This window comes from Kogia breviceps, chromosome 1, assembly GCF_026419965.1.
Source record: "Kogia breviceps isolate mKogBre1 chromosome 1, mKogBre1 haplotype 1, whole genome shotgun sequence".
NCBI lineage: Eukaryota > Metazoa > Chordata > Mammalia > Artiodactyla > Physeteridae > Kogia > Kogia breviceps.
The window spans coordinates 32428809-32447481 of record NC_081310.1 but is presented as its reverse complement, the minus strand read 5'-3'; the positions used below and the strand labels follow the sequence as shown (position 1 = coordinate 32447481).

Below are 18673 nucleotides of genomic sequence, written 5' to 3'. Positions count from 1 at the left end.
AATTCTTTTTGTTTTTAAATTCATGTTTCTTGAGGTATAATTAATTATATATAAGGAAATTCACCCACTTTATGTGTACAATTCAATGAGTTCTGAGAGACCTATATGATCATGTAACTACCATCACATAAAAATATGGTATATTCCGTCACCTCCCCCAAACTTCCTTCATATCCCTTTGTGTTCAATAATCTCCCTTTCTCTTGCAACCACTGATCTGATTCCTGCCCAACAAGTTTGCCTTTTCCAGAATGCCATTCTTATGGTTAATTCTATACATCGACTTGTATGGGCCAGAAGGGTGCCCAGACATTTGTTCAGACATTACCCTGCGTGTGTCTGTGAGGATGTTTCTGGGAGAGATTAACATTTGAATATGTAGACTGAGTAAAGCCAATGGTCCCACCTAATGTTGGTGGGCCATATCCAATCAGTTGAAGACCTAAATAGAAAAAAAAGGCTGAATAAAAATGCACTCCTCCTGCCTGGCTACCTTGAGCTGGCACAAACTTCTTTTCCAACCTTTGGACTTGAACTGAAACATGGGCTCTTCTTGGGGTTGGCTTTCAGACTGGAATTTACCCCATTGGGTCTCCTTGGTCTCTAGCTTGCTGGCTATAGATCTTGGGAGTTTTCAGCCTCCACTATCACATGAGCCAATTTCATATAATAAATCTTTTATACATGTATATATCTCCTATAGGTTCTATTTCTCTGGAGAGCCCTAATACAGCTATATAGGTGAAATTATACAGTGCATAGTCTTTCATGCCTGGCTGCTTTCACTTAGCATAATGGTTTTGAGATTCACCCATGTAGTTGCATGTATTAGTAGTTAGTTCCATTTTATTGCTGAATAGTAAAGGTGCACCATAATTTGTTTATCTGGACATTTGGATTGTTTCCAGTTTTTAGCAATTATGAATAAAGTTGTTACAAACATTTGTATATAGGCCTTTGTGTTGACACGTTTTATTTCTCTAGGAGTAGGATTATTGGGTTGAATGGTAAGTGAAAGTTTTTATGAAACTGTTTTCCAAAGTGGTTGAACCATTTCACATTCTCCCTGGCAATGTGTGTGTGAGACTGCAGCTGTTTCACATCTTCACTGCCAATTGGTATTGTCAGATTTTAAAATGTTAGCTATTATAATAGGTGTAGTGATATCTCATTGAGGTTTTCATTGGTATTTGCCTAATACCTGATGAATTTTTAGCATCTTTTCATATGCTTATTTACCATCCACAACTTTAAAAATTGGATTGTCTTATTATTGAGTTGAGTTCTTTATATATTCTGGATATAAGTCCTTTATCAGATATATATCTTACAAATATTTTCTTCCAGTATGTGCGTTATCCATTGATATCCCTAACAGTATCTTTCAGAGTAGTTTTTCATTTTAATGAAGGCCATTTAATCTTTTTTCTCTTTATGTTCAATGCTTTTTGTGTTTTATTGAAGAAATCTTTGCCTACCTAAAGTCACTAAGATCTTTGTTTGTTTACCTCCACAACTTTCATAATTTTAGGTTTTACACTGAGGTCTATGATTTAATTTTTGTACATGGTGTGAAATAAGGTTCAAAAATATTTTTTTTGCACGTGGATGTCTAATTGTTCCAATACATTTGTTGAAAATACTATCATTTCATATAAAATAAAAAAGGACCTACTGTATACCACAGGGAACTACACTCAATATTTTGTAATAACCTATAAGGGAAAAAAATCTGAAAAAATATATATGTATGTATGTGTATATATATACTTATATATATAACTGAATCACTTTGCTGTACAGCTGGAACTAACACAACATAGTAAATCAACTCTACTTCAATAAAAATACTTTTAAATGTTAAAAAAAAAAAAAGACTAATGTTTCTCCACTGAATTACCTTGGCATTTTTGTTCAAGGTAGATCTTTAGGTCTCTTTCTTGATTTACTATTCTGTTCCATTCATCTGTATGTCTATCCTAAAACAATTGTCATGTGGTCTTGACTATTGTAGCTCTAAGTGTTGAAATCAGGTAATTTGAGTCCTCCTTTATTCTTTTTCAAAATTGTTTTGGCTGTTCTAGATTCTTTGGATTTTCACACATATTAGAATCATCTTATAAATATCTAATGAAAAAGCCGCCTAGGATTTTGAATGGGATTACATTGATTCTGTACGCCAATCTGGGGAGAACCAGCATATTAACATCCTGAGTCTTTCATTTTATGATCATGGTATTTGTCTCCCTTTACTTCTTTCTCTCATCAGAGGTTAATCGGGTATTTTCCAGATGTCTTTCTGTTACTGGTTTTTACTAGTTCAATTCTGTTATGGTCAGAGAACATAATTCACAAGATTTCAAGTGTTTTACTTGTTGAGGTTTTATGGCCTAGAATATTCTCTATCTTGGTGAACATTCTAGATGCACTTGAAAACAATGTGCATTCTACTGTTGTGTGAATTTCATGCCCATCTCCCAGTAGTAGACTTATCTTTTTGCTATCCATGTAGTATCCTGAGCCCAGGTTTTTCTGTTCCTCCTCCAAGGTCAGAGGTTACTTGCTTATACTCCTTCTCCAGCAGTAATGGTTCTTCGTGGCCTGAAGGCAGAGCATTTCCTATTCCTCCTCCCAGAAGCAGATGGGTTTTGCTTTTATTCCTCCCCCAGAAATAATGGATTTTGCTGGGGTCCTGGGGGGTGATATGATTTGTTGCTCTTCCCCCAGCAGCTTAAGTCTTTTGCATCCTTCAAAAGAGGGGTCTAGGATAAATGGGCAGGGTTTCATACCTATCCCTCAGCAGCAGCCAATTACCTCCTGCATGCTTGAACCACTGACAGGGACTTTCTGGTCCCCTACCCTGCCCCAGTGTTTCTTGTGAGCACTGGGGTAGGCCCCTGGGAAAAGAACCTGTGTGAGTTTATGAAGTCCTCTTATTTGAGACTCTCAGCTCTTCCAAACTGACAAACTAGCCCATACTAAGCCTTTCAGAATTTATTAAAATTTTAGTTTTTTCTTACCTGCTTGCATAGTGGCCACCTGTTTCTCTTATGCTCAAAGATGAAATGATTGGTAGTTTCCACCTCTTGTTGGAGGGCTTATCACTCGTTGGGATTTAGTTTGCTTTGCAACCACAGCTGTCTGATATGCTCAAGAAAAACTATAATTGTATAGATTACCCAGATTTTTCTCCTGGGTAAGTTAGGAGTGACATTCTCTTGAGGCTTTCTACATGCTTTTCCAGGTAGAACTCTGACTACTTCTACCAAAGGTGATTTTGTTACTCTCTTTAAAGTCAGTATTATTTCTGTCATTGCAATTACTAAAATTTGTAGTTATTTTTACTTTGTCTCCTCCATTTAGACTTTAACTCCATGAAGTCATCCCTCAGTATCCACAGAGGATTGACTCCAGTCCCCTCCCCCCACCAAAATCTGAGGATAATCAAGTCCCTTACATAAAATAGTGTATTTGCATATAACCTACACACATCCTCCCATATACTTTAAATCATCTCTAAATTACTTATAATACCTAATACAATGTAAAGGCTATGTAGATAGTTGTAAATACAATGTAAATGCTATGTAAATAGCTGCCAGGTACACCACAAATTCAAGTTTTGCTTTTCGGAAATTTTTTTTTTTTTTTTTTTGCCACGCCGCGGGGCATGCAGGATCTTAGTTCCCCCGACTAGGGATTGAACCTGTGCCCCCTGCATTGGGAGCATGGAGTCTTAACCACTGGACCACCAGGGAAGTCCCATGGAATCTTTTTTTCAATACTTCAATCCATGATTGGTTGAATCTGCAGATGCAGAACCTGAGAATACGGAGGGCCAACCGAATAATCTCTTCATTACTGTAACCCCTGTACCTAGCACCATATTGGACAGTCCTTAAAACTAAATGGAATGATACATACCACAAGTATTTATATTTTCAAAAACAGAAAGCACTAACCTATCATAGAGAAAACAATGGCTAATTAAAACATCCACAAAAGTATTGGGCTGGGGCTTCCCTGGTGCCGCAGTGGTTGAGAGTCCACCTGCCCATGCAGGGGACACGGGTTCGTGCCCTGGTCTGGGAAGATCCCACGTGCCGTGGAGCGGCTGGGCCCGTGAGCCATGGCCACTGAGCCTGCGCGTCCGGAGCCTGTGCTCCGCAACGGGAGAGGCCACAACAGTGAGAGGCCCACGTACCACAAAAAAAAAAAAAGTATTGGGTTGGCCATAAATTTCGTTGGGGTTTTTCCATAAGATGTTACGGAAAAACCCAAACGAACTTTTTGGCCAACCCACACTAGGGGACAGAGGGAGAGGAAGAACAAGAGCCCAATAGCTAAACTGGAGGATTATATTCTGGACTATCTGTTAGATTTTTCATTTATAATCTGTCTGGAGAATCTGGCTATAATGTTGACCAAGTTCAAAACATAAAGCACAAACAAGAAAGGTATACCAAACCATTTTTTAATTAAGCTTCAAGAAAAACGAAATTAAATGAAATTAGCAAAACACAGATCAGTAATTACTTGTTTATTCTCCTCTTACAAAAAGACACTTGGAACAAATAAATATAAAATGGTATATGTCTTGTTTAGCAATGGGCAAATGTAAGTTTTCTTGGCATTCACCACAGGAATAAACTAATGAAGTTTTCAAAAGTACACTCATCTATCCACCTCCCACCTTCTTCTATAAAACAGTCAATTCTACAATTTTTAACAATGGATTCTCAAAATAAGTAATTTAAGTCTGACTCAGGGACTAAGACATCTGAATCAAGTTAAAAATATATGTGTAATATGATGCTGCCCAGAAACCTCTAATTCAACTAATAAATATTATTACAGTTTTTCATTTTTTTATAATTTGTATGACTAAAGAGTCTGTTCTGTTCAAATCTGCACGGCAAATAAAATAAACAGAAAGCAGAGTACAATATATACACTTTTCTGTCCTAAGAGAAAACATTAAGTACCGGTATATTTAACATACAGTGAACATGCCATGTATTTCCTTAAAGCCAACAAAATCCTGATTTTCTATACCTTGCAGGTGATGTAGCAGAAAGCAAACAAATACCCAAATCATTTGTGACTAAATTTAGCTAATAAAATTAGCTAAAAAACAATATACACAACAACACACCAGAGTCTGAGTAATGATGAACATCCAACTGTATTTGTTTCACTAAAATTTATCTTCAGGCTAATACCTGAAGAGTTTTGCTAATACTTACAATTAAATATTCTTCTTTAATGATTTATGTATCAAGTGGAAATATGTACAGTAGCTGTTTCAAACCAGAAAAAAAGGGGGTAATTCTTTTCCCCTGCCCTTTAAATAAAATATTTTTTAAAATGCATTTAAAGTAATTTCTTACTTGGTGCTTTATAACCACTTTCTACTTTATGGAGACCATTATAAAAGACAGAAAAGAATATAAAATGTTCAAAGGGTCACCATCAAAATAACCAAATGGATTTCAAATTTACTTTTGTAAACTTTCTGTACTACCTAGATCTTGTACTAATTAATTACACTTAACTGGATCCACTGTAATGTTAAAAACATGAATCTTTTTTTTTTTTGGCCATGCTGCGTGGCTTGCTGGATCTTAGGTCCCTGACCAGGGATTGACCCCAGGCCCTTGGCAGTGAAAGCGTGGAGTCCTAACCATTGGACTGCCAGAGAATTCCCAAAAACATGAATTTAAAAAAAAGAAACACTGGCTTTTAGATTTTAAAATAAGCCCCTTCCTCCTCCACAGCTACCCTTCAAATATTTTAAGCAGAAAATTAATCTGGTTGCTTTAGAGGTTAATGTAATTTTTGCTTAAAACAATCCATATTAACACTTCAAACTTTTTAGGACCAATATTAAATTCAATATCCAAAAGATTTATTCACTCTGAGGGTGCATGGAAGGTGGAAGTAAAAAACGTCAGTACAAACAGAATCACACATAAGAAAAAGCACCTAAAGATGGAGGAGAGACAGATCTGACATCCTGTCAGTGGCAAACCACGATTGTGTGTTTCCATGGACATAACACCTTAAGTTCTCCAAAAACCTAGTTTATTTGTTTCAATGTCTGAAACTTTCTTTAAACTTCAAAAGCCAATTAAAATTTAGGAGGGTAATTTTTTTTTAAATTTCTGGGTACAGATCATTTGAGATCAATTTCCTAGGAGGCAAGTCATGACTCTCCAGAAGTGTGAATAAACATCAGAAAACCAAGGTAAAGAGCCACTACATCAACGTGAACAATTAGGAATCGTATGAAAGTCACAAGGTGTTACGATTCACTGATTTAAAGTAACTTCCTCCTGGTAGAAGATAGTGTTTCATGATAGATACAGGTTATTGCCACTGCTTCTGAGAGATACACACATCACCCCCTACTGGTGAGACCTCACTTTGTGACAATTTAGAAATCTGAATTTAACTCCAGAAGATATAAATTTCTGGAATATGAATTTGAAGACAGAGAGTACAACAGCAGTTGAGTGGAAACTGCCTGCGACACTCTTTTATTTATTTATTTTTCCTTTAAGGCTACAGAAAATCTGCACATAGACAAGGCAATTAATTCTCATAATAAAAATACCCCCTCCAAATAGCCCCAAGGTCTCCAGTCAGATTGCACGGTCAGTATATGTTGTAATAAATTCTATTCCACAGGTGTACATTCTTTTGAGTCTGCAGGGTTAGGATCAATTCTTTCTGGAAATATTAGCTTCTCACAAACTGCCTCCTTTATCGGCAAATACTGTGATATTTCATTAGGTTCCGTGAAGAGGGAAGGTGAAACATGCTAGAAAATACATAAATCATATTAGCATATATTAAGTTACTGCACTGATAGTTTTGAAAATGCTTTCGTTCAAGAATTCGTAAAGCATGCCAATTTTAAAATGAGATGCTATATATATATATATGTATGTATATATAAAAGGAGCATCATCAGGTGTTCCTAATATCAGGTATCTCTTGTTACTGACTCAGCTCTGTTACTAGATGGTTTCCTCAAAGATCATAGGGATATATCACTTATATGCTCCCATAAATGTCCTAAGAATTTAATACATCTTAATCCAATCCCTTTTTCCTGTTATTTTTGGACCTTGAAAGCACTAGCCTTCAGTTAGATGCCAGTATGTGGTCTACAAGAGACCCTATATAACTTTTCTAACCTATGTATATTCTATATATAGTCAGAAATAAGCACTAAGAGTGAATAAAAAATATCAAGTTAGCAGGAAGGTATCACTTTTTAAACAACCCACTATCAAATGCTATAGACTTGTAGAAGCCCTTTACAAGTCCTAGGGGAGCAAAAAAAAGCAGGGGAAATTATGCCCCCAAAAGTAAGTCATGGAAAGAACATCCTATTGCAGCTCCACCACCAACTAGCTGTGCGACTTGGAGTCACACCTCTGGGTCTCAGTTTTTCCAAAATAAAATGTGGAAATTGGATTGGATGATGGTCAAGGTACCTAACAACCCTAACTGTAATTGAGATAAGTTCCAGAAAAAATATGCTCCAATAGGATTTCTCCTATAGAGCCCTATTAGGTAAATGAATGGATTTAGGGATGTAGATTTGGTGGATGGGTGAGGCATGGTGGAATACCATACTTAAAATAAAACATTAAAATTTAACTTCTAAAAACTGATATTTAAATACTGTACCATTAAATTAGCAATTTTGCTCTCTCGTGATGTATATTCTCGTAACATGTAGGTCTTGTCAGCCTATGTTTAAAAATCAAAAAAATTGCAATAAATTTATTTATATTGATTAACAAAATCCTTTCCATTAAACAGAACTGCCCACATTTTAGAACAGGTTGTGAAAGTACCATTAAGTCTGATAAGAACATCTAATTCTACAGTGAGATAACTAATTCAAGAATTCTGAATTATTAATTCCAATCTCTATAAATCACATTAATATCTGATACACATATATAAACAGATTTAATAATTATCATGTAAGAAAAACATAAGCAAAGGTTTTACTTTGAAAGAAAATGTGTATGTTTGTAAATGAGATATGCAAGAGATTTTAATATTACTTCAAGTTTGGAACTACATCTTTTCCTTAAGCTATATTACCATCTACCTACATAACTGTGGCTATTCTTACGTTCCCCCAAAAAAAGTTTAAACAAGTTTTATTCTTTCCCATTTCTAAAAAATTCTTATCAAATTGTTTATTTACAGCCACTTTTTTGGTACTTCAATTTTCCCATTTAAGGCTTTTTAAAGTGAGGTTCTAGAAAGCAATTTATTACAATTTGTTCTTTTGGTAAAACATTATTTAATAAAAGAAAAATCACAAGATTATGCTCCCTTAAAGTTTCAATCTTTTATATCAACAAAACAGATTAATGCTCATTGTTTAAAAAAATCAAATACTATAAATATATAGAGTATAAATCATCAGCAATCACAATCTCTACAGATAACACTATCCTTAACATTTAGAAATCTCTACATAAAATCTTATATAGATTCATACCTGTATCTTAAAAGTCAACATTAATATGCACATCTTTCCAAATCAGTTAAACAGCTTTCTGCCATTAATTTTAATGGTTGCATATTTTTCTACTATATGGACTGTAAAAAATTAATAAACAGAAACCTCAATTAAATAGATTTGGGAGACCAGAATGGGGAGCTCTCATACCCAGCAACCATAGCAGAGCCCAACAGAAAAAAGAAAGACTCCTCTTATTTCCTGGCAAGGACTCAAACAATGGAAAGTCATGGATTCTCTGTTTACTGTAGCACTCCCATTTTCCTTTTCCTCTCTATAAAAGCATTCTCCTTCCCTTGCCGTGTGGGGACTTGCACATGGCTCACCATGGTTACAGACCTGAATTGCAATTTTCTGCTGATCCCGAATAATTCCAACTTTGCTGGAGAAATATCTGGCAGACTATTTGTTGTAGGCCAACAGGATATAAATGGCCATTTAATCAATGCTCATTCAATGGGTATTATAGCGCCTTCCTTCTTTCCTTTTAGCTATTATAAACAATAGCATTGCCATGAATATTTATATATATACAACTCTATACAGCTGCCTGATTAATATTTGTGGGTTACTGTATGTAAGAATCTTTTGAGGATAAATTCTGAAAAAAAATCAATATTGTTAAGTTAAAGTATAAGCATTTCTAAAACTTTAGATTTCATTTTTTCTGAGGGAGTAAAGTATAGCTTACTTTTAGTACTTTACTATCACTTTTAAAAAGAAAAAGATCCATCACAGTGACCATGTTATTTCAAAAGAAAAAGGAAGTGCAGGATTTAGGAAAATACCAATCCAATCACATCTTACTGGGTTTAAATTCCAGTTCTGCCACCTATTAACTGTATAACTTGGGCAAGTTACTTAATCTCTCTTTGCCTTAGTTGCCTCAGCTGTAAAACAGAGATAATAATAGCATCTATTTCATAGGGTTGTTAGGAGAGTTAACTATTACTATGATTACCCTGATTGATACTGCTGGTTTCTTCTCTCATTCGTCATTCTATATGATCACAAATATGACGTTAAAAATTCATTCAAAAAGGATAGGCTGCTATAAAGCTACAAGAAGAATTTTCATGACTCAATTTAAGCCTCCCCCCTACTTTCTTCATTTATTTTTTAAAAAACTTCAAATGTTAACAGTTCCTTGGAATGGAGCACAGAGCTTTCAAATATTAAAACAACTATCGAAATAATTGTATAATACAAATCTCTGGAGGCCATGAGACTGGTATTTCTAATATCAGTACATTTCATAAACAACACATACTACAAAAAAAATAAGAGTTAAGGGACAGTTTTCTTAAACAGATTAAGTTTAAGAGGTTTTTAAAAAGCATCAGACTCCCCTTTACCAGGGAGTGTCTTTTGGAAAACATGTTCAACTCGTAGAACTTTTGGAAAAGAAGATTTTATGTTTCGATAACTGTGTAGTCAACAGTGAATATGACACACCCAATCTTAAAGGTTAGACAAATAGCCATATAATATAAAGCATTACTGAATTTCAAACTGTCAGACTGACAATGTAACAACATGAACAAGCCCAATGTCAATTAGTACTTTCATTAAATGAGAATAGATACCTCATGGTAAAGTCTTGTGTCATTCATCCTAATAAGCACCCCATCAATTCTCAAGAAAAACCGCAACAGCAAGAAAAAGCTAGAAGGCATTACTCTCTGGAAAAGAAAAACGTAAAAAGTATTTTAATGAAAATTAAATATTTTATTACTTTGCTGAAAGAAAAAACATTTTTAAGGCATTGGAGGGAGGCTGAATTAGCCCTATATAAAATTCTCTGAACTAGAGGTTCTTTGCCCTAGCGCCAACCAAGGCTCAAAACCTTGTTTATACTACGTAACATACTGGTTTTAGTTTCCTACAATAGAAAAATATTTTTTCTAGGTCAAAAGATAATGAGGTTAAAATGATTTAAAACTCACCTAAATAATGTGAAAAAAATAATTGTACTTATAGTAAATGTCAATACCAGTAATATCAAAATGAAAGAACAGGGCTTCCCTGGTGGTGCAGTGGTTGAGAGTCTGCCTGCTGATGCAGGGGACACGAGTTTGTGCCCAGGTCCGGGAAGATCCCACATGCCGTGGAGCAGCTGGGCCCATGAGCCATGGCCGCTGAGCCTGAGCGTCCGGAGCCTGTGCTCCATAACGGGAGAGGCCACAACAGTGAGAGGCCCGCATACCGCAAAAAAAAAAAAAAAAAAAAAAAAACCTAGTTCTTTGCTGCTACTCATCTTTTATTAACTTTACATAAAGACAAGAGGGCTTTAATGATATGCTCTAATTCAGTGCAACCAATTAAGAACTATTTCATGCTGCCAAAGTCTGATTTATGAGATCATTGTAACACGTTCTTAACAAGTTTGATCTGTGTCACATCCACGTATTTCTGTTTTCCAAGTATTACCACTGAAGAAAGTCAGAGTTAGTGGAGAGTGGGTCCTGTTGGCAGGGAGGGAGGGAATGGATGAGGTGTGGGGTGTTCAGGTCTTTCAAAAGAATATACCTCATGGGAGTGCTGTCAGAAACATGGCTACCTTTTTCTCTCCCCTTCAATCTACAGCCAGCAAAAACATCCACAACTCAACAAAGGTATACCTCTGCCCAACTCAACAGGACACTGGAGAATTCCACACATCTGTACATCTAAAGGTGGATGGACTGGAACACATGGAGGAGGCGGAACCAAGAGAAGAGTGAAGTCAGTGCCTGCAATCCCAGCCCTATGACCGAGATGGATGAGCCCACAGCTTCAGAAAACCCAGTAGCAGCAGGAGAACCAGCACACATGACCTTGGTCTCCCAACAGTGGGAGCGCCCGTGGCCACAGGCAACTGGGAAGCAGTGGCAGTGGGGCCTGGGACCCTGTCCCTCCCACAGCCCTGGTCCCCCATCCACAGTAGCAGAACCGTTATGACACCCAACATGGTAGAGGAGCCTGCACAACCCTGCTCCCCTCCAATTATCCTCCTCTTCCCACAGCAGAGCCTGTGTCTCAGGGGATCCCAGACACAAGGGAAGAGCCTACCATCCTCATGACATAGCAGCTCCAGCAGAAGCAAAGCAGCAACTACCCCAGAGGCACAAGAAGTGACAAAGAAGGCATGGAGCCACACCTCTTACAAAGACAGTGGAGGCTGGAAAGTGCCAATTCTCAAAAATAACCAGGGGTAGCACAGATAAGATAAACCAGAAACTTGTGTTACAGCACCACCTACCAGAAAACAAAAGAAAGCACTCTCACTTCTAACCTGTCATTTAACTTCAAATGCACAAGCAGAGGAACATGCTTCAAGCACCATGAAGAACCACAGTAATACTATACAACAAAAAGAAAATGACAAATCTCCAGAAACCAAATTTAAAAGTCACAGAATATTTCAATCTAACTGATAGAGAATTCAAAGTAGCTATCATGAAGAAACTGAATGAGATACAAGAAAACTCAGAAAGGCAGTTTAATGAGCTCAGAAATAAAATTAATGAGCAGAAGGAATACTTTACCAAGAAGACAGAAACTCTAAAGGACCAAACAGAAATTCTGGAGCTGAAGAACTCAATAAACAATATGAAGAAAGCATTAGAAGACACTGGAAATAGAGTACAGCATATGGAAGAGAGTATTAGTGAGCTCAATGGTAGAAATCTAGAGATGATACAAGTAGAAAAGGAAAGATAAATAAGATATTTTAAAAATGAGAAAATTCTACAAGAGCTCTGTGATTCTTTTAGGAAGTGCAACATTAGGATAATGGGTATCTTAAAAGAAGAAGAGAGGGAGAAGGGAGCAGAGAGATTATTTAAAGAAAGAACAGCAGAGAACTTCCCAAACCTGGAGAAGGAACTGGACATACAAGTCCATGAAGCTCAGAGAACACCTAATCAACTCAATGCAAAAGACCTTCTCCAAGACATAATATTAAAACTGTTGAAAGTCAATGACAAAGAAAGAATTTTAAAGACTGCCATGGAAAAAAGGATAGTGACTACAAAGGATCTCCCATTAGGCTATCAGCAGATCTCTCAGCAGAAACCCTACATGCCAGTAGGGAGTGAAATGACATTCTCAAAATATTGAAAGACAAAAACTGTCACCCAAGAATACTCTATCCATCAAAGTTGTCATTCAGATATAAAGGAGAAATACTTTCCCTGACAAACAAATAATGAGGAAGTTCATCAACACTAGACCTGCCTTATAAGAGATATTAAAAGGAGCTCTTTTACTAGAAACAAAACAGCAAAAATACACAAAACTTTGAGCAAGGTGATAAATAGACAGAACCAGAGAATTGCAACTGCTTATCAGAATGGGTTTTAAAGAAAGCAGAAAAATAACTATCTCTATCTCAGTTTGGTAACAAATTCACAATATGAAAAAGGATAATTTGAGGCAATAAAAACATAAAAAGGGAAGAGGAAAAGGACAGAATTTATACAGGTAAAAGGTGAGATGCTATTGGCAGGAAAAGGACTATTTTCTCTAGGAGAGGCTTAATAACCTCAGGGCAATCACAAAACATAAACATAGAGCAGAGATACAGAACAAAAAGAAGAGGAAATTAAGAAAGGTATCACAGAAAATCACCAACACAAAATGGCAAACAGAAACACAGGGAAAAACAATAGAAATATAGAGCAACCAGAACACAATAGATAAAGTGGCAGGACTAAATCCTCATCTATCAATAATCACACTAAATGTAAATGGATTGAATTCACCAATTGAAAGACAGAGCACTCTCTGCTAGATGGGTTAAAAAACAAGACCCAACTATATGCTGCCTCCAGGAGACACAACTTAGCTCTAAAGAGAAACACAGGCTAAAAGTAAAGGAATGGAAGATAGTCAATGCAAACGGAGCCACAAGAAAGCAGAGGTAGCCATGCTCATATCAGACAAAATAGACTTCAAGCCAAAAAGGTTAACAGGAGACAAAAATGGACAGTATCTAATCATAAAGTGGACAATTCATCAAGAAGATATAACAGTGATTAACATGTATGTACCTAACACATAAGTACCAAAATATATGAAACAATTAACAGACCTAAAGGGAGAAATTGACAGCAACACTATAATAGTAGAGGACTTTAACACCCCTACTATTAGGGGTGTTAAATAATAGTAGGGGTTTAACACCCCTACTATTAGTGGCCTTAAAGAAAACATTAGACTAGATGGATTTTATAGAATTGTACAGAACACTCCATCCAAATGCAGCAGAACACACATTCTTCTCAAGTGCACATGGAATTTTCTCAAGGATAGAACATATGTTGGGACACAAAATAAGTCTCAATAGATTTAAGAAGACAAATCACATCAAGCATCTTTTCCATTCACAATAGAATGAAACTACAAATCAACCACAAGAATAAAACTGGAAAAATCACAAATATGTATAGACTGAACAACATACTACTGAAATATTACTATTAGATCAATGAAGAAATCAAAAGAGAAATCAAAAATTACCTGAAGACAAATGAAAATGAAAATACAACATACCAAAATCTACAGGATACAGCAAAAGTAGTACTAAGAGGGAAATTTATAGCAATACAGACCTACCTCAAGAAACAAGAAAAATCTCAGAAATCTAACCTTACACCTAAAGGAGCTAGAAAAAAAAAAAAAGCCCAGAGTTAGTAGAAGGAAGGAAGTAATAGAGACAAGATCGGGCACATTCAGGGTGGTATGATCATAGATGGAAGGAAGTAATAAAGAGCAGAGCAGAAATAAGTGAAATAAAAACTAAAAATAGAAAAGATCAATGAAACTAGGAGCTGGTTCTTTGAAAGGACAAACAAAATTGACAAACCGTTAGCTAGACTCACTAAGAAAAAGAAAGAGGAGGCCCTGATGAATCAAATCAGGAACGAAAAAGGAGAAATAACAGTGGATACCACAGAAATGCAAAGGATTGTAACAGAATATTATGAACAGCTATACACTAACAAATAGGACACCTAAAAGAAATAGACAAATTTGTAGAATCATACACACTTCCAAGACTGAATCATGAAGAAACAGAAAATCTGAATAGACCAATCACTAGTACAGAGATGGAAACAGTAATCAAAAAGCTCCCAAAACACAAAAAGTCCAGGACCAGACAACTTCACAGGTAAATTCTATCAAATATTCAAAGAAGATTTAACACCTATCCTTCCCAAACTATTCCAAAAAGTTGAAAAGGGAACACTTCTTAACTCATTTTTTAAGGCCAACATCATGCTGATACCAAAACCAGACAAAGACACTACAAAGAAAGAAAATTACAGGCCAATATCTCTGATAAACATAAATGAAAAAATCCTCATCAAAATATTATCAAAATGAAAGCAACAATACAACAAAAGAATCATACACCATGATCAAGTGGGATTTATTCCAGGGATGCAAGGATGGTTCAATATATGCAAGTCAATCAATGTGATACACCATATTAACAGGATGAAGGAAAAAAACCATATGATCATCTCAATAGATGCAGAAAAAGTATTTAACAAGATTCAACACCCATTTATGGTTAAAAAAAAAAAAAAAACTCTCAAAAAAGTGGATAGCAAAGGGACGTACCCCAACATAATAAAAGCCATATATGACAAACCCACAGTTAACATCATACTCAATGGTAAAAAATTGAAAGCTATCCCTCTAAGATCAGGAAAAAACAAGGATACCCAATCTCACCATTCTCATTCAACATAGTATTGCAAGTCCTAGCCAGAGAAATTAGGCAAGAAAAATAAATAAAAGGCATCCAAATTGGAAAGGCAAAAGTAAAACTGTCACTATTTGCAGTTGACATGATTTTATATATAGAAAACTCTAAAGACTACACACACACACACACACACACAAACTATTAGAAATAATAAATGAACACAGCAAAGTTGCTGTGTTCAATATACAAAAATCTGTTGCATTTCTATGTGCTAATAATGAGCTGGCAGAGAAATTAAGAAAACAATTCCATTTACAATCACAACAAAAAGAATAAAATACAACTTGTCAAAATGTCCTTATTACATAAAGCAATCTACAGATTCAATGCAAGCACTATCAAAACCCCAAGGACATTTTTCATAGAAATAGAACAAAAAATTCTAAAATTCATATGGATCCACAAAAGACCCTGAATAGCCAAAGCAATGCTGAGAAAAAAGAACAAAGCTGGAGGTATCATACTCTCTCTTTTCAAACTATATTTCAAAGCTATAATAATCAAAACAGCATGACATTGGCAGAAAAACAGATATATGAATCAATGGAACAGAACTGAGAGCGCAGAAATAAACCTACACATATATGGACACATATATGAATCAATGAAACAGAACTGAGAGCCCAGAAATAAACCTACACATATATGGACAAGTTATGACTAAGGAGCAAAGAATAAACAATGGAGAAAGGACAGTCTTACCAATAAATGGTTCTGGGAAAACTGGTCAGTCACATGCAAAAAAAAAAAAAGAAAGAAACTAAGGTACTATCTATCTCACACCATCACAAAAATTAACTCAAAATGGAGTAAAGACTTGAATGTAAAACCTGAAACCATTAAATTGCTAGAAGAAAACATACGCAGTATGCTCTTTGACATTGGTCTTAGTAATATATTTCTAGATATGTCTCCTCAAGCAAGGGAAACAAAAGTAAAAATAAACAAACGGGATTACATCAAACTAAAAAGCTTTTGCATAGCAAAGGAAACCATCAATAAAACAAAGACATCGAATGAAAGAAGATATTTGTAAATAATATATCTGATAAAGGGTATAATAGTCAAAACATATAAAGACCTCGTAAAACTCAACAACAACCAAAAAACCAGACAACCCAGTTAAAACATGGGCAGAGGAGATGAACAGACATTTTTCCAAGAAGATATACAGATGGCCAATAGGCACATAAAAAGATGTTCAACATCACTAATTAGTAGGGAAAAGCAAATCAAAACCACAATACAATGAGAAATCACCTCACACCTGTCAGAAGAGGTATTATCAAAAAGATAAATAGGGCTTCCCTGGTGGCGCAGTGGTTGAGAGTCTGCCTGCCGATGCAGGGGATGTGGGTTCATGCCCCAGTCCGGGAGGATCCCACATGCCACAGAGAGGCTGGGCCTGTGAGCCATGGCCACTGAGCCTGCGCGTCTGGAGCTTGTGCTCCACAATAGGAGAGGCCACAACAGTGAGAGGCCTGCATACCACACACACACACAAAAATAAATAAGATAAAAAAATAAATGTTGGCAAGGATATGGAGCAAAGGGAACACTCGTACACTATTTATGGGAATTTAATCTGGTGCAGTAACTATGCAAGACAGTATGGAGATTCCTCAAAAAATCAAGAATAGGGCTTCCCTGGTGGCGCAGCGGTTGAGAGTCCGCCTGCCTATGCAGGGGACACAGGTTTGTGCCCCGGTCCGGGAAGATCCCACATGCCATGGAGCGGCTAGGCCCGTGAGCCATGGCCACTAAGCCTGCACGTCCGGAGCCTGTGCTCCGCAACCAGAGAGGCCACAACTGTGAGAGGCCCACATACCGCAAAAAAAAAAATAAAATAAAATTAAGAATAGAAATACCATATTAACCAACTATCCCACATCTGGGTATCATCTAAAGAATATGAAAACACTAATCTGAAAAGATATCTACACCTTTGTGTTCATCGTAGCATTATTTACAATAGCCAAGATATGGAAACAACTTAAATGCCCATTAACAGATGAATGGATAAAGAAGATGTGGTATATATATAGAATGGAATACTACTCAGCCATAACAATAGATGAAAGCTTGCCATCTGCGATAACATGGATGCACAATGAGGGTATCATGCTAGGTAAAATAAGTCAGATGGAGAAAGACAAATACAGCATGATTTCACTCATAAGTGTAATATAAAAAACTAATAAACAAACAAAAACAAAATAAGTGAATAAACCAAACAAACAAAAACAAACACATAGATACAGATAACAGAGTAGTGGTTACCACAGGGGAAGGGGTTGGAGGGAAGGCAAAATGGGTACAGGGGAATCAACTATATGGTGACAAATGAAAAATAAATTTTTGGTGATAAGCATGTTGTAAAGTATGCAGAAGTACAAATACAATGTTGTCCACATAAAGTTTATATAATGTTATAAATCATTGTTACATCAATAAAAAAATTAATTTTTTTTAAAGACTGACATAAATTGGTGTGTGACAAGTACATATTAATTCATTACTGAATTCTGTCTAATCATCAGGGAAATGCAAATCAAAACCACAGTGGGATACCACCGCACACCTGTCAGAATGACTATCATCAAAAAGAACACAAATAACAAATGCTGTCAAGAATGAGGAGAAAAGGGAACCCTCGTACACTGTTGCTGGGAATGTAAATTGGTGTAGCCACTGTGGAAAACTGTATGGAGGTTTCTCAAAAAACAAAAATAGAACTACCATATGACCCAGCAATTCCACTCCTGGGTTTATACCCAAAAAAACCAAAAAAACTAATTTGAAAAAAATACATGCACTCCAGGGACTTCCCTGGTGGTCCAGTGGTTAAGACTTCGCCTTCCAATGCAGGGGGTGCAGGTTTGATCCCTGGTCGGGGAGCTAAGATCCCACATGCCTTGCGACCAAAAAAACAAAACACAAAACAGAAGCAATACTGTAACAAAGTCAATAAAGACTTTAAATATAGCCCACATCAAAAAAATCTTTTAAAAAAAAAGAAAAAGAAAAAATACATGCACTCCAACGTTCATAGCAGCATTATTTACAATTGCCAAGATATGGAAGCAACTGAAGTTTCCATTAACAGATGATTGCATAAAGAAGATATGGTAATATATATACAATGGAGTACTACTCAGTCATAAAAAAGAATGAAATTTTGCCATTTGCAGCAACAAGGATGGACTTGGAGTGCATTATCCTAAGTGAAATAAATCAGACAGAAAAAGACAACTGCTATATGATATCACTTACATGTGGAATCTAAAAAATACAACAAACTAGTGAATGTAACAAAAAGGAAGCTGACTCACAGATATAGAGAACAAACCAGTGGTTACCAG

At 36.0% G+C, this 18673-nt stretch overlaps 1 protein-coding gene across 1 annotated transcript in view; it reads right to left on the bottom strand.

Annotated features, from left to right (window-relative positions):
• Positions 1-4460: 4460 nt before the first annotated feature.
• Positions 4461-18673, bottom strand: part of TIPRL (TOR signaling pathway regulator) — a 37170-nt gene continuing 22957 nt past the window's right edge. The window contains exons 5-7 of the mRNA XM_059073548.2: positions 10141-10236; positions 7702-7764; positions 4461-6823 (exon numbers count right to left, since the gene is read on the bottom strand). Of these exons, the coding sequence (XP_058929531.1) occupies positions 6680-6823; positions 7702-7764; positions 10141-10236 (303 nt within the window). The 3' untranslated portion in view covers positions 4461-6679. The remainder of the gene's footprint in view (positions 6824-7701; positions 7765-10140; positions 10237-18673) is intronic.